At 36.8% G+C, this 17605-nt stretch overlaps 1 protein-coding gene across 2 annotated transcripts in view; it reads right to left on the bottom strand.

The window, feature by feature from the left end:
• The window catches only part of ryk (receptor like tyrosine kinase), a 67978-nt gene that overhangs the window by 34405 nt on the left and 15968 nt on the right, over nt 1-17605 (bottom strand). For both annotated transcript variants that reach the window (XM_051112850.1, XM_051112851.1), the window contains exons 2-4: nt 7108-7229; nt 2939-3038; nt 244-375 (exon numbers count right to left, since the gene is read on the bottom strand). In XM_051112850.1, the coding sequence (XP_050968807.1) occupies nt 244-375; nt 2939-3038; nt 7108-7229 (354 nt within the window). The remainder of the gene's footprint in view (nt 1-243; nt 376-2938; nt 3039-7107; nt 7230-17605) is intronic.

Here is a 17605-nt window from a genome sequence, read left to right as displayed (position 1 = left end):
TGTGCTTCAAATAAGGAGAGAATAAATTCACTGGCTATTTCCTCTGGGGAAGCATATGACAGAAAGCTTGTGTTATTATCATCTTTGCAGTCTCTAGCAATGTGAAACTTGACACACAATCTGCCAAAACACAAAAAACCTACAGCATACTTACAGACAAAAAAAAAAAACACAAACATGCACAGATCTTCAGAAACACTTGGATTGCAGGAAATAAGATAAATGTGTATCAAAAGATCTTACTTCGGTAACACATTTTCCTGCGTTTGAAGTTGAGCACTGTGAAGTTGTTGGCTGGTATAGTCAGGTTCAACTGCACGGTTAGCACAGCCTCTCCATCAGCCTTTCCAGAGCAGAAAAGGTCCACTCTGAACACTGGAATGGCACACAGAAAAAATACTTACTGGAAGACCAAATTTGATTATACTAGATATTCAAGTAAACAATCAGTGCAGGGCCTTATTTTAAACTCTTTGAAAGGGTACAAGCTGCTCTCCCTTTTGTGATGGCGCATTAGCGTTCGCCTGATCCCTACTAAACTACATGAGAAGGCCAATGAAAGGGTTGTTCACACAAAACACAAAATAACTCTCTGACAGTAGGTGGTGCAAACAGTATTGTTATGGTGTCAAAGAGCCAATTTAGATTTTGTATTCACTATGGTGGTTATGCAACACCAAATACAAAAAGTACTGGTTCAGGATTCTTCCTCTACTAGTCACTTAGCAAAATACTCCGTTTGCAAGCGCCCAAAATCTTTAATCATATAGGCTGATCAGCTTCGGTGCTTCAGCTGCAGTGTAAAGGAAGAGAGATTTTCACATCTCTCCTTACAAAAAAAAAAAAAAAATTCCCATCGCTGCAGAAGTACCAACCCAATGTTTACAAATTTAGCATGGCAAAGACGGTCAAACGCCCTTTACAAAATAACGTAAAACTTTTTTTTAGAAAATGACTGATCGTTCCGTTAGTTAAGACCCTTCTTCCTCGGCTGGGATCATTTAAAGCCCTTTGAAGCTGCATTTAAACTGCATTTTGGACGTTTAAACTCATGGGCCATATTGAAGTCCACTATATGGAGATAATTCCTGAAATGTTTTCCTCAAAAACAATTTCTTTATGACTGAAGAAAGAAAGCATGAACATCTTGGATGACACATTATCTGTAAATTTTTGTTCTGGAAGCGAACTACTCCTTTAAGTGGTGATAAAGATAAGATCGGTTCTGCATATTGGTTATCGGGCACGTAATTATGCAAATAATCGGTATCGGTATCGGTTATAAAAAAAAAAAAAATCAATATTGGTTGATCACTAATCTAAAACAATACATTTTTTAAAAAACCAATAAAAGTCTGATAAGAATAATTTTACCACTAGTTAACAGGTCATTTTTACATGTGAGTAATGAGTCACATTTTTTTTTTTTTTTTTTTTTTGAAAAAATGTATTGTTTTAGATTAGTGATCAACCGATATTGATTTTTTTTTTTTTATAACCGATACCGATTATTTGCATAATTACGTGCCCGATAACCAATATGCAGAACCGATATTTATTTACTGTTATAAAGTAAATCAGTGAGTGAAGTCCATACTTCACTTTGGTTTTTCCTCCTTTCAGTCATCTTAAAAAGTATGTCGTTACCTCGACAAAACGTTCTCGTGGCCACGACATAATATGACGTTCCCACAAATTAATATCTCGTGGCTGTGTTATATTATCACGTTCTCACGAGTTTATATGTCGTGGCCACGACAAAACTAAGTGAACCGAAGACCTCCCCTCCCGGTCACCGTAGAATACCAGTTTGCTAAACACACTCACGGTCAAAACACGCATCGACTCAGTGATACATGAAACACTGATTACATTACACATAACATTACTTGTTTTATTTTACATATTATTACAATAATGCTGTGATGAGCACCACTGTTCTAGTCGTCCATTTTGAAGAGACTGGTTAATTGTCCTGAATTACGGCTGGTCCCGCACTGATTGTAAGGCAAAACGTGATTGGTTGGAGCGAGAACATGCAACGATTGGTCAGCCCCAAGTGGCCGGTATCTGATTGGCTTAAGTAGAAGGTGGGTGGAGTCTATGCATTTGTGGATCAGTGTGCGTCTTGACGCTTGAAATGTTTCAAAAAAAGTGTTGAAAATTAGCAGTCTTTCAGGTTAAATTTAATCTTCATATTATAACAATAAAAACATTTTTTTTATAAAACGCATCAGCTGCAACACTAATAAGCAAAATAAATGTAGAATGTTTTCAAATGGAGAAAATAAATAAAGGACAGGAGTCATATCAACTTTGTTTTACACTATAGTTTATAAGCTGTTTAATAGGCTAAAGAGTGAAGAATTCACTGGATAATGTTAATTCACTGAATAATATTCTCTGAAATATTGGAATATAACAAACAAAACATCGTATTTTATCGTATTTCTCAACTGGCATGTTATATCAGAATTACTAATATTGTTTTCGTCGTTCTATTCTGAAATGTCTGCTGACAGAAGTATACTCAAACTGTGATTGCTGACAAAGATAATAAATAATTTCCATAGAGTTGTATATATTTAGAAGTGTATTAGAAAAATAATGGTTATATAGTAAATGTTAATATAATTGAGGGTGTTTTAAACTGTTAAAAGTTAAAATGCGGTGGCCAAAGCATCAACCCGGTGAGTGAACGGGTCTCCCCTCAGGCGCACTGTATGCGCGCAATTCTCAAAACACCCGATATTACATTGGCGGCGACCCGATATTACAAAACCGATAACCGATTATGGTAAAATGTTAAAATATCGGTAAATTGATATATCGGTCGATCTCTATTTTAGATATCAACAGCATCTTTTCCCTTGAAAATACAACATGGTATGACAGGGGAAAAAAAAAAGAGAGAGAGAGAGAGAAATGTTTCACTCACCTGAACGACTGCGCGGGACCTCCCCCTGAACAGAGATGTTGCTCTGAGGTTGATCCATGGCTGAAGTGTTTTCCACTTGAAACCCTAACCTGTAATCCACCTAAACGGAAGACAAGGATTAGAGAGATATAATAAAGAAAGAAGTCCATTACACAGGCTGCATTCATCAAAAAATACAGTAACAACAGTAATATAGTGAATATTATTACAGTTTAATAACACATTTCTATTTTTAATATTTTTTAATGTAATTCATGTGATGGCAAAGCTTCTATTACTTCAGTCTTCAGTAGAGCGGTGCAATTAATCAAAATACAGTTTCCATTTCGCCCTCCAACGATTATGAAAACAGAGATAAAACGGTTATTGAGTCCCATTCCGCCCCCCCTTTCTAGCAATGCACTTTTGCTCCTCCGTAAAAGCCAAATTTTTTACATGCAACTCAGTATAATTATGTAACATGACTTTTGCTAAATGGGACGTGCTTGATTTATTAAAGTTGATTAGATTTATTCATGTTTTTAAAAGCGCAAAAGAGAACTTGCACTGGTGGATTTCTGTGCATGCGTTAAGAAGCAGAACATAACACAGACACTTAAATCTTTTATCTTTTAGCTTAAGGTGCGTGCATAAATGGTCAAATACACACAAAAATGTGTCAAAATGTTTCGCTTGGTGATAATTCACAAACTCTTGTCGGTTATGTTTTAAGTGAACATAAACAGTTGAGAATGAAAATATGTGCATAACAGTAAATTGGATCCATGCGGCTCTTAAAGTGACAACAAGCTATTTCTGCTGTCGACTGTGTGCTTAATATTAATCAAACAATAAAATAGAGAGAAAAAAAAAAAAAAAAAAAAAAAAAAAAAATCACTCACTGAAGGACTTTTTCAGCTTTTTATAAAAAACAAAGAAAGTTTAATTTTTACAGTGAAAACTATGCTGTTTTAATTTACATTCGATTATTCAATTTCTAAATACTTTAGACTTGCATAAAAACAAAACACTTTGTTTCATTTGTATCTTTTTTTCCCTGTTGTATTTGTCTAATATGTCTAATATGACTGAGGTAATGAGAATTGTGAAATTTCACTGGTCCCTAAATTGTAGATGTCATAGCAACCTTATTTACAGAAAATATATATTTGATATAATATATATATTTAAATATATCACTCTTATGTGACCCTGGACCACAAAACCAGTCTTTAGTAGCACAGGTATATTTGTAGCAATAGCCAAAAATACATTGTATGGATTAAAATGACACATTTTTCTTTTATGCCAAAAATCATTAGGATATTAGGCAAAGATTATGTTATGTTAAAGGCAATTTTCTCAAACTTTTGATTATTTTGCATCCTTTGATTCCAGATATAGTTGTATCTTAACCAAACATTGTCATATCCTCAAAAATGCATACATTAATGGAAAGCTTCTTTATTTAGCTTTGATGTATAAATCTCAATTTAAAAATTGACCCTTATGACTGGTTTTGTGATCCAGGGTCCAGGGTTCCTACGCTGTTTCCATTTCCAAATTTCCAAATCTCTCAGTATTTTTTTTTATACCATATTTAACGTAAATGGTTCAAAGAGCATTATTTTCAGATTTATATTTGGTATATAGTAGAGTCAATCTGTAAATATTTTTATTGTTTACTGAATATTTTTTTATGTTTTTTTAAATATATTTTTATTTAATATTTGAATAAAGTATTTGATATATTATTTATTTTCCCAAAGTAACAACATACAGAGTCCCTAAAATAACAAATGATAAAAAAATAAATACAAAATACAGACTTCACATGTACACAAGAAACTTTTTTTGTGCCCTCGAGAAACTATTCACATGCGCATGGGAATTTTTTTTTTTTTTTGCATGCTTACGCATTACAATTTCTAGTTTTATATAACCTATTTCCTTTGTGCATCACTGCATGAATTAAAGACCTGCTTGCTCAAAATTTGGCTTTTCTTATGGTAGTACCTCTAATATCAAGGCCTAATGTCCAATTTAACACATCCTCTGTGTTAAAGTGTTTAAAATTTAGCTTTTGTTAGGGCTGTGTGCCATATTTCATAGTCTGCATAGTAATGTGTGGGCCATAGTGTGTGGCCAAAAAACCACACTGAAATGAGCTGAAGGCACAATAGGTGGATCAGTGTGCATTGTCCTATATGCTAAGTTTAAGGGTTTCTTGTGCGCAAACAAAAGTCTGTATATTGCAAAGGTCCTTGAAGCCATGTAATACAGTGCTAAGAATGTAGTGAGAAGAAACCCAAAATGCTTATAACCTGAATTTTGCATAATGAAAGTGTGCATCTTGAATTCATTCAGTCATATTTAACAATCATTAAATGGGGCAAAAGTCTAGAAACACAAATATTTTTCCATACTCTGCTTTCTTTATTCCATACTTTTACAGACCTGGAAAATACTTTTTTTTGGCCATAATTGAGTAGTCTTCAATATCTCAAGATCCTTAAAAAATCTATTATGCAGATTTGGTGTTTAAGAAATATTATCATACTTGAAAATGGCTGTGCTGCTTAGAGAAGTCCACTTCCAGAACAACACTTTACAGATAATGTACTCACCCTCTTGTCATCCAAGATGATAGTGTTGTGGGTAACGCATTACAAGTAATACGAGTTACATAATAATATGGATGTGATGAGATCAGATGTGTCTCACGAAACCAGCCGGATCTCGCGAGATCTCGTGACGATACTCTGGCAAAACATTTTGCAGTGTTTACATTAGAGCTGCACGATTAATCCTGAAAATATGGAGATCTGGATTCAAACAGCCATGTAATCTGAATATGACGCAACCCTGCAATAATTAAATGTGTTAAACAAAACAAATTTCCTTTATGTATTTAATCAGATTTTATTAACCAGTGTCTTTGCTGCTGACCTTGGATGATGCAGTTCAGCCATACTAACAAGCAAAAATTACTTAATATAAATGTCACTGTCATTTGATGGTGGATGTGGTGAATAAGCTGCCAACGATAAAACTAATGAATTTGAAGTCACTGAAAATGACAGTTTCGTGAATATGACTGAGGTGGCGAATATGAGCCAGATGCTGAATGTACTGTCAAAGTGTGCTTTGATGATAACGGCGATGGTAAAATCATCTGCTCAATTTGAACTGTTCTAAGTTTCAAAAGGTAACAAAATATGCTTTTTTATGTTATTCCTCTGTAATTGTTCTCAAAATATCAAGAGTTTTTTTGCTTTTGCAGCAGTCAGAGATCCATCCGTGCTGGATATGTACGTCTGGGTCGTACATGTAAAAGTGACTGGCGTAACAAGGGCTAGATGTGGCTTCAAACAATCCCAAAAGCGAAACGATCGGTTATTTTCATAAAAATAATGCAATTTATAAACTTTTTAAATGTCAAACGCTTGTCTTGTCTTGCTCTGCCTAAACTCTGTGTATTCTAGCTCAGGACAGTTAGGGTATGTCGAAAACTCCAATCGTATTTTCTCACTCAACTTCAAAAATCATTTCAAAATCATCCTACATCGCTGCAGAAGTACCGACAGAGTCTTTGCAAAGTAAACATGCAAAGAAGATCAAACGGCATCAACAAAAAAGGTAAAACAGCAATATAGGATGATTTTGAAGTTCTGAGAACATGAGATGGGAGTTTTCGACATACCCTTACTGTCATGAACCGGAAAAAAACAGAGTTCAGGCAGAGCAAGACAAGACAAGCATTTGACATTAAAAAGTATATAAATTGTATTATTTTTATGAAAATAACCAATTATTTCGCTAGGTAAGACCCTTCATCCTTGGCTGGGATCATTTACAACTGCATTTGGGATCGTTTGAAGCCGCATTAAAACTGCATTTTGGAAGGTCAAACTCGGGTCACCATAGAAGTCCACTATATGAAGAAAAATGCTGAAATGTTTTCCTCAAAAAACTATTTCTTTACGACTAAAGAAAGAAAGACATGAACATCCAGGATGACAAGGGGGTGAGTACATTATCTGTAAATCTTTGTTCTGGAAGTGGACTTCTTTAACATTTTTATGGAAACCATGACCTTTTTAGGAACCAAGATTTTATTTATTATTATTAAATTACTGACACCAAACTGTTGAATGGTAGTGTACATAGGATACATGAACAGTGCTAACCTTGCTGCTGGAGTGCCATGTGAAATGTAGGCTGTTAGTGTCACTGGGCACAGGCAGGATGAAGGAAAGGGCATAATGATTTACCACATCATCCCTCACATAGTACAACTCAGCATCAAGACCTGCAGAGAAAAAGAGATAATAATAGGGATGATAAAGCTGATCAGGACTGATGGAATTCAAACAGTTAAACATCTTTAACATTCACACAACCACCCTCCCTCAAGAGAGGAGTAAAATATAGTTTCTTAATGCCAGACTCCATCCCTGCTTTGACATGAACTCTGCATTTCACCATCAAAACATTCTATGTGCTCATTTAGGCTTAATGTATTCCACAGCGCCTGGAAGTATATGGTGCAAGAGGAAACCATGGCAACAATACATAAAATACATTCTTTCAGTGTGGTGAACAACCACTGTCTGACATGGTTCAACTTCCTTGCAGGATCTGGAGCAAAATCTGGATCCGTTATAACATAGAGGGCAGGTATGACAGCCACTGAAATATGATTACAATTTCCAATCAGGAGGATATGATTTATAACCGGCTCAAGTGTTCATGCTGATATTCTAGAATGTTTCCCATTAAACTGATGGAACTACCAAGACTGCCGCCCAAGTTTTGACCACAGTTCATTCCTCTCTCTCTAGCCTGTCCATTTAGAACCACATGGAATGGTTTTCATTCTTTATACCAAGAACAATATCCTCACTTGCCACCTCCACCATACAGTGAAGGGAAAACGTTCAACTGTAGTATGTTTATGTTTAAGGACTTCACCCCTCAAAGCAAAACAACTCTGCTCTCCCCTGCCTGGCCTCCATTTTCTAACAACGCTGTAATCTAAAGAGCGTTTCCTTCCCGGCTGCATTCCTGGGAGAGACTCGACCTGAAAAGCCTTTTGCCAGGCAGCACAGCACACCTGCGAACCAAGTTATACTGCATCCAGCCCCCAATGAACAGCTGGAGAGTGGCAGCGATGATGAACACAAGACCAAAATCTAAAGTGGAGGCTGATTTTCACACATTTGAGACACAGCGATGTGTGAAGTTGATTGACAGCTGGAATCTTTTACCATGGCTCGGAGCAAACCTTATCATGGCTGAAAGGCCCCGCTGTGGCTGACTGGAGCCTATCGGTCTGTCATGGGGTCTGCTCAAACATAAGGGGGATGGGAACACAAGTATCCGTTCTAAAACATACCTATCAAACAACAGTGGATGATTTTTTTTTTTTTTGGCTAGTATTTTTTTTAGATGATTTAGATGTACACCCTTAGAGACAACATAAACAATAATACACTACTGCTCAAAAGTTTGGGGTCAAAGTTTTTGGAAAAGTCTTGTTCTCACTAAGGTGCAATTTGATCCAAAATACAGTTTTTACAAAAAAAAGAAAAATAAAAATTACTAAAATTTTAAGTATCTGTTTTCTAGTGTAATACACCTTAAATTTTCAGCAGCCATTACTCCAGACTTTAGTGCTACATGATCCTTCAGAAGTCATTCTAAAATGCAGATTTGATGCTCAGAACAACTTTGTTTCAGTGTACATTTGCACTGCTTAATATTTTCTGTGAAAACCATGACACTTATTTCCAGGATTCTTTAAATGAATTGAAGGTTTTAAGGTTTTTTATTGAAAAAAATAAAAATGTCTTGTAACATTACAAAAATATATTCTGACGCTTAATGTATTGAATCCTTGCTGAATGTCTTCAGCAAGAAAAAAATGAAAAGAAAAAAGAACAGAAAAGCAAGAAAAGTGTTAACCAAAAATCAATGTTAAGCTCCAAAAATCTCACCTTTTCCTGCCAAAACAGAGACATTCGGCACCAGCTAGCAGCAGTAAGTGATAGTGTGAGTTAACAGAAATCAGCCTTACAGTGATATGAAGCTGCCCACCTATGGAGCAAACAGGCTGTGTGGCCACCAAAGCAGAAACATTCAAGATTCGGGAGTCCTCAAAGTTTAGACAGATATTCCGACTGACATAATCCTCCAAGCACAGAGGAAAATAAAATCAGCCAGCTGTGAGAGACTACTGAGGCATGACTTATACTACAGATATACCCAAAGACTTCAGACTAATTAGCGTTCCCATGTCTTACACCACGTGACCTGTCTGGACCTACTTTTGTCCACACCGCTTTGATACTCTCAGGAGTAGACTCACATAACCAGACCACTGACTAACTGGTGCTCACTGTAGCTTATTCTGGTCATGAATCTATAGCCACATAGAAAGGAAGAGCCCATCTGACTGACATAAAGCAAACAATCATCATTCACATTGCCATTTAATCTGAAATAGATTAAAAATAAATAATAAAATCTATTAAAGCTGCAAGCAGCATTAAAAGGGCCTTCACACCCACGTTCACCACCACCCTGTGGCTTTAGGAAACAGCGAACGGTGGGCAATATGTGGCGGTAAATATAGAATGAATAGTTCAAAGTCATTTAAATGTGCCAAAGTTTTTGCTACCAGGTGGTGGTGCTATGACTATAACTGGATATTGGCATGTTCAGGCCAGCACTATAAATTATATTAAGTTTGGTGCAGATTAAACATGGTATGTTTAAGTTGGTGCAAAACATGACATATCCCATTGCAAAGAGGTGGTGCTATGATTATAACCGAATACTGGCCTTTATATGTCTTCAGGCCAGGACTTTTATCGACGGTGTGCAGTTACAACAACTTATAATCCCATGGCGAAACATCAAACTTTGTCGGTCCGCCACAGACACATCCTTTAACAAAAACTCAAGATCGGCCTTTAGTGTAGACCAGGGGTGTCAAACTCCGGTCCTGGAGGGCGGCAGCCCTGCAGAGTTCAGTTACAACCCTGCTCTAACACACAAACCATGTATTTGTCAAACAAGCCTGAATGACTTGATTAGCTGGATCAGGAGTGTTTAATTAGGGTTGAATTTAAACTGTGCAGGGCTGTGGCCCTCCAGGAACTGAGTTTGACACCCCTGGTTTAGACTGACCAAATATAATGTTGATGTCATAAAATCTCTGAGGAGTTAAACATGCCACTTCCTGTTGCCAGCAGGTGGCGCTATGACTATTACTGAATATGTATGTATGTATGTATGTATGTATGTATGTATGTATGTATGTATGTATGTGTTCAGAACAGGAATCTTATCAAACATGTTTATTTTGGGGCAGATCGGTCATTGTACGCCTGAATTATAACAACTTTCTTTTTCATGGCGAAACATCGAAGTTTGTCAAGCTGTCACGGACATGCCCTTCAACGAAAACTGAAGATCTTTTCAAGATCTTTTATTTAACGTCACAAAGGGCTTTAGATCACACTGATCAAATTTGGTGTTGATCCGTTTAAATCTCAAGGAGGAGTTCATTTAAATACAATACCTGAAAATAGCAAAAACGGCACAAAACTTATTTAAAACAACAGACTTTCTGTTGGGTTTCCGACTTCATACTGGGAGACTTTTTTGTAGGTATTGGTGTGTTACATGTGTCTACCGAATTCTGTACATGTATGTGAAACATAGCTCGACTTTGTTGAAATTTTACAGGTGGAGCTATCAAGCCATTTTTCCAAAACCCATATCAAATGTAAATTTTCACCACTTGTGTGCAAAGTTTCATAAGTTTTCAAGCACATTTAGGCCCTCAAAAAATGCAATTCATTTTGGAGAAGAAGAATCATCTGAGTAATTCCAATAGGGTCCCAGCACCAGCGGTGCTCGGGCCCTAAAAATCAAAATTTTGAATAAATCTGTGTCACTTTAAACCAGATTGGAACTGGGAATTTCAGCCAACTCTTGCCATTTTTATAAGTAATGTGCATCAAATGGTCAGTGAACAGGCTGTGGATGATCTGTGCCATCTGAGGCTGGTCTTAAGTGAGCAGAGGCAGTTGAAAGTTTTATTGAAAGAAATGGATAGAAAGGACATTTCTTAATTGAAATTCCTTCTCTCTCTCTCAATCTCTGGCACTAAAATGATGATATATTGAGAAAGGAATTCGCAGGAGAAACAAGCCTTAGCCCAGTTATAAACTGAGCCCACAAAAGTGGATGAACAGGGTGTTGAAGCTCATGGGTCAAGTGCGCTCAAGCCTCTGCCCAGAGGTTTCAAAAAGAAAGCAGGAGGTTGTTTGAAAACAGTTTCCTGTGTGGCATAACATGCTCCCACCCTTGAAGAACTGGTCCATTACAGGATGATTAGGAGAATGAGTTTATTATAGCATATGTGCAGCCTGTGTTTTCAAGCTTGTTTATTTGTGACTCTGTGGGGACCATTTTTAACCTCTTTTCTTTATGCTCAAGTAACAAGTTTGTTTCAAAAGAGCTGTGGTAAACCATAAGTCTTGGTAAAAAAAAAAAAAAAAAAAAAAAAAAAAAAAAGTGGTTTCCGCTTGCTGCAAAATGAAATCTTTGCATCCCCCTCACGGCAGTGCTCTGTAATGTCTTTTTATGTAGCTTCAAAACCCCTTTCATGGTTCAATTGCTTCCACTCTGAAAAAGCAGAGACCACGGAGAAAACATGTCCACGGGGCGAACCGTCGATACAGCATTATGACGGTGGATCTTGCTCAAAGAGTGTGCCAAAGATCCAGCTCTACATGAGAGTCATCTTCAAGCTTGCCAGTGAAAAAGAAAAAAAAGATGATGACATAAAAGACATGGCAGAACTGGGAAATGCAAAGAGAACAGGCTAGATTTAAATGTTTAGATAAATCAGTGTACGTGTCAATATCTCCTAGGGAAAAAAAATACCACTCTGTGGTGGTTTGAAAATCATGAAAATGTTCTACTTACGATGTATCTACTTCAAAACATAGTAAGAATTTGTGGTTTTTTAAATGTGGTCTAGAACTCACAACAAGACTTTTCTGTTTTGAACACACAACACAGAATGAAACTGAAGTTACAGACAATGAGTGAATGAAAAGGCAGTGATTTACATCCATGTCATTCCCCACAGCCAAAGGTATAGCCCTGCGGTTTTGGATTTCTTGGCCTCTGGAGATCACATTTCTGTCTTCAGAAAGGTACAACAAAAAAGTGAGAGCCAGAAGAAGAGGTAAGCACAGGTAGAACAAAGAGGCTCCTGTATTCATGGTCCGATTTATCTTGAATCCCTCAGTGCACAGGACATAACTGCAGCCAAACTCAGAGAACGAGTGGGAAGGAGGGGAGAGCGGCTGTGTTATGTATCGATCAAGTTCTAGCATAACAAACCAAGTAAGAACTCGACAGGCAGATAAAACCGTCAGTATACAAGCAGACTTGTTAGTTTACTTTCCTTGTTTATGTATGTTTTTAAAGGGGTCGTTTACCCAAAAATAAAAATTCTGTCATTAATTACTCCTCCTCATGTCATTCCAAACCCGTCAGACCTTCAATCATCTTCGAAACACAAATTAAGATTTTTTTTTATGAAATCTGAGTGTTTTCTGACTCTGTATAGACAGCAATGCAACTACCACGTTCAAAGGTACAAGGTAGGGACAAAAAAAGTCCATGTGACATCTGTGGTTCAATCTTAATTTTATGAAACTATGAGAATACAGTTCCTGCGCAAAGAAAACTTCTCTACCCTGTCAGTCTTTGACGCGTGTTCACAAGAGCGTTGCTGTCTATGCAGGGTCAGAAAACACTCAGATTTCATTAAAAAAAAAAAAAAAAAAAAAAAAAAAAAAAATGGTAGTGCACATCAGTCACGTTGCTAAGTGATGGCAAAAAAATAAAAAATAAAACAAATATTAAATAAAATATATTAATAATAATATATTTAAAATAAATAAATAAATAAAATCAATAAATCAATTTAAAAAATAATAATAAATAAAACTGCTGACTATAACCAGAGAACCAAAAAGTACATTTGAAATAATAGAAAACATTTTTTATTATTATTATTGTTGAAAACAGCCTTTTCAGGTTTCTTTGATGAATAAAAAGTTCAGAAGAACAGCATTTATCTGAAATAGAAATCTTTATATTATAAATTATTATAAATGTCTTCATCATCATCCTTGCTAAACAAAAGTATTAATTTCTAAATTTACATTAAAAATCTTACAGTGCAAAAACTTTTGACTGATAGTGTACAACTAGCCAAAAAAAAAAAAAAAAAAAAAACTATGAAGATATACACCAGCATAAATATTAAATAATAGGGTGAATTGGACATGATTGTGGCCACACACACTTTCTACATGAGCCAGTAGGCCAGAATGTGTGGACACTTGTAAGGGGAGCTATGTATGCGCCTAGTTCAAAGTTCACAGGATGCAGTGTTCACACAGTGGTGTGGAAGCCAAAAGAGCAAGAAGGGTCGAATCAAATCTAAAGTGGGTGGTGGAACATGCAAAACAAGGAGATCTGGAGTCTCATTATCATCAAGAACATCAGTATGGCTGCTATATTGGAGACCCTCGAATGTAAGAGTTTAGCGCAGATGGTCAGGAGGGTAATCAGTGTAATACCAAACAGGTGTGGGCTAAAAGTAAATGATAAACTAGCAGACAGGCGGACCCAGAGTTCAGCGCTGCAATGAACAGAAAAACACTTTCAGATGTGACTGTAGCACTTCCAGGCTACCTTTCATAGAGCTGACATGAACAAGTTGTCATTGTAAACTAAACTGGACGGGATGGGATGGGACAGAACGGCAGTAGCCCCAGCGGAAATGGCAGTGGTGTCACAACTTGGACGGCTGGTGAAAATAACCAACTATGGTGAAGTGTAGGAAGAAAATGTCTCCCAGCAGAGGTCTGACCTCTGAAGGACCACAGCCCAGTGTGGGATCAACAGCAATTACCACACACACATTCTACCCTGCGAAATTTCAAAGAGGTTCTGCTGGTGTTGATAGTCTGTGGTACCACTAGCATAATAAATAAAAGACAACTGATTTTCCACACTTCAGAAAACAACTGTCAGCTTCACTAACAGACTGCATTCAGACAGACTATTTAAAATGAAACACAGATCTGAGTTCATTAACTTTTATCCAATCCCTCCCTTTAAATATACAAACCATATATATGAATTCACACATCAACACTGAGTTCTATAGACCAACATGTCTTTTAATGCAATGGAATGTCTTTCAGAGGGAGAAAGATCAGACAAAAGTTTAACACAACAAATGAGTTTCCTTCACATTCTAGAAATATTCTCATCCACATGTGATGATAATCAGCAGCTAGTTTTCCACATTTTCTGAGAAAAGAGGTGGTGCTCATCTACAGTGCCACGGCATTGTTACTGTGTTTTTCGAGTGTTTTTTTTTTTTTTGCAGGTGGTCTATATCTTACACTAAAAAACACTGGGGGTTTTTTAGCCCAACTGATGGGTTATTCCTGTTGGGTCATAATGTTGGGTTATTATTCCAGCGTTGGGTAGTTTTTTGGGTAGCCCAGCTGTTGGGTTAGTGGCTGGGTCAATCTCACTGACTGCTGAAACTATACCCCTCCCCCTCCCTGTGACAAACTAACCCAGCGCGGGCACTGTAGCTGTTGGGTTACAGTCGAAGCGCAGGCTTTTCAATCTCCTCAGGAGACAGCGAGTACTCAGCGTGACTGATTTAGTGGACGTCCTCAGTGAAATTATGATTTGTATCGGTTTCATTCCATCTAGAAAGTCTTTAACGTGCTGGAAAAGATTTTTTTATGCAACGCAAAACGAGATGTCTTTCAGCTAAATGACTCGCGTTTCGCGTGATGAAATAAACTTATTTTATTCATTATATTCATTTATTCGTTATTAAAATATGATTTCAAACCTCTGTACTGTTTGTATATTGACAGGTTATGAAGTCGGTCACGGCATCTTTCAGCTACGACTGAAACGCGAGGCGGCGGCGGTCTGGAGTTCGCAATTTCCCCCGGGAATAGCGCCGGCCCAGATTTTAGCAATACACTGGCTAAAGAATCGCCAATATTTCAGTTAAAAAGGATAACAGAAAACAGCCTAAAGGGGTCATTGGATGCCCATTTTCCACAAGTTGATATGATTCTTTAGGGTCTTAATGAAAAGTCTATAATATTCTTTGGTTAAAAATTCTCAGTGGTTGTGTAAAACAACACCCTTTTTACGTTGTGAAAATGAGCTGAGCAAAAATCACCTCATTCTAAGGGGTTGTTCCTTTAAATGCAAATAAGCTCTGCTCACCCCACCCCCTCTTCTCTCTGTGGAGTGACAAGCCTGTTTACTTTAGCCACATTTAGCCGCTAAACTTCCTAACTACCAAGAACCTAAAATTCATTTAAAAAAAAAAAAAAACCCTTATAAACACTTCTGCTGTAAGTGAAGCTGGGTCACGAATGATTCGCGCGAACACAGACGAATATATGTAAATTGGGAGGCGCATTCCCTTTACAAACAAACGTAATCCACTGCATCTTCAGCGGCTCAGATGTGAGGAGTAAATGACAACCGCTATGTTCATTATTACATCAAGCAACACAACACCTCAATCTGAGATATTCTTGTCTTACATCCCTGCTCCAGCACTGAAACAATGGAGGTTACTGGACTGTGACAGCTGGTCCGAGGTAAGATGCTCATGTCAATCAACTATCGTGGGAGCGGCCTCTGTTGGTGTGACACGAAAAAGTGAACTTTGCTGATGATCCCTTTAACCTGAATTAAAATACTACTTTTAAATGTTATATTTTTTATTTCTAAAATGCTTGTTATACGAGTTAAAATGTATGCAAAGTTGAAAACTATGCTGCATAATTCAAATATTTTTGTCCATGGGTGTTTTCACTTATTAATTAATGTTTTATTACTGTTGCCTCTAGTAATTCTGTCTGCTTTTTAATTTCCAACCTATTTTGGTTCATTTTAAGCCAGCTATAGTAATTTTCCTTTAATATGTACATTTACATTCACATTTAGACATTTAGTCGACACTTTTATCCAAAGCAACTTACGAAAGAGGACAATGGAAGTAATCAAAATCAACAAAAGAGTAACAACATGTAAGTGCTATGACATGTCTCAGTTAGCCTAATGCAGTACACGTAACAAAGGTTTTTTTAAATGATATAATAAATAAAAAGAACAGAGAAGCTAGTGTTATTTATTTATTCATTTATTTATTTAAGAAAACAAGCAGTAAGTAAATGAATAGAGTATAAGTCTAAAAGGGCATTTTTTTTTTTTAAGAATAGAGAGTGCTAGAGTTAGAGGGTCAAACAAAGATGGAAGAGATGTATTTTTAGCCAATTCTTGAAGATGGCTAAGGACTCAGCTGTTTGAATTGAGTTGGGCAGGTCATTCCACCAGGAGGGTATATTTAATGTGAAAGTCCGTAAAAGTGTCTCTTTTGGGATGGCACAATAATGCGCCGTTCACTTGCAGAACGCAAGCTTCTAGAGGGCACATAAGTCTGAAGTAATGAATTTAGGTAAAGGGGTGCAGAGCCAGTGGTGATTTCGTAGGCAAACATTAATGCCTTGAACTTTATGCAAGGAGTTTGGTAGCCAGCGCAATTTGAATATTTGAGTTAATTAAGACAACCCCGCATGTTGGGACAAAGATTTAACCCAACTCGCTAGGTTACCAAAATAACTCAAATTTGGTTGTTTTAACCCAGCATTTTTTAGGGTACTGACTCAAATCAAAGGCGTCCATGTCAGAGCTTCTATGATATTAGGGTCTCTAGATGTGGCTTGGATCGTTCCTTCAATGCAAGGGATTTCTTTGCTTGTTTAAGTGCCTACCAGGTGAGAATTACAAGTCTGATTACTTAAAGTAACAGAATCTGTCTTAAAGAGCCATACAAATGCTTGTGTGTTAAACAATCATTTTCAATGTCTTTGTAAACAGACTGAATAATGGTCTTGGTATAATGGACTTTCAATGGAGGGACCAACACACAATAAACTAAGAGATGAACGCGTGGCAGAGACTGACACGGCAAAGAAGAAATTGTTGAATACAGACATTATTTTTGCTTTCTTTGCACACAAAAAGTATTCTCATAGCATCATTAAGACGGAATCCCTGTCGTCACATGGTATATTTTAATGATGTCCTTACTTCTTTTCTAGGCCTTGAATGTGGTAGTTGCATTGCTGTCTATGTCGGATCAGAAAGCTTTATTTTCTATATAGCGCCAGATCACAACAGAAGTAATAAAAGTAAGGTTACCTTTTGCCATAGAACAGGTCTATACCTTGTCCTTTAATTAAACAAACAAAATATTCTTATGTTATTTATCTTATTTACACAACGGCATGTCATTTCTGTCTATAACGTGGACACGTTTACAATTTCTCCGTGAATACGCGGACGGGATTGCGGAGTCTATTCATAAAAATGGAATTTACTCTATAGTGCGGAATGCCACAGAATTCGTAACTTTTTGGATGAATAAAGCAAAAGTAGGTCTCTCACTTAACTCGAATCGCAATATGGACTAGTGTCTGTAAATATTAAAATGCAAAAAGACGGTTTAGATATGAATCCTGCATGTACCGCTTG

The sequence above is a fragment of the Labeo rohita genome, chromosome 6 (assembly GCF_022985175.1).
Source record: "Labeo rohita strain BAU-BD-2019 chromosome 6, IGBB_LRoh.1.0, whole genome shotgun sequence".
NCBI lineage: Eukaryota > Metazoa > Chordata > Actinopteri > Cypriniformes > Cyprinidae > Labeo > Labeo rohita.
Note: the sequence above shows the minus strand (reverse complement) of the source record. Positions and strands in the feature narration are given on the sequence as shown.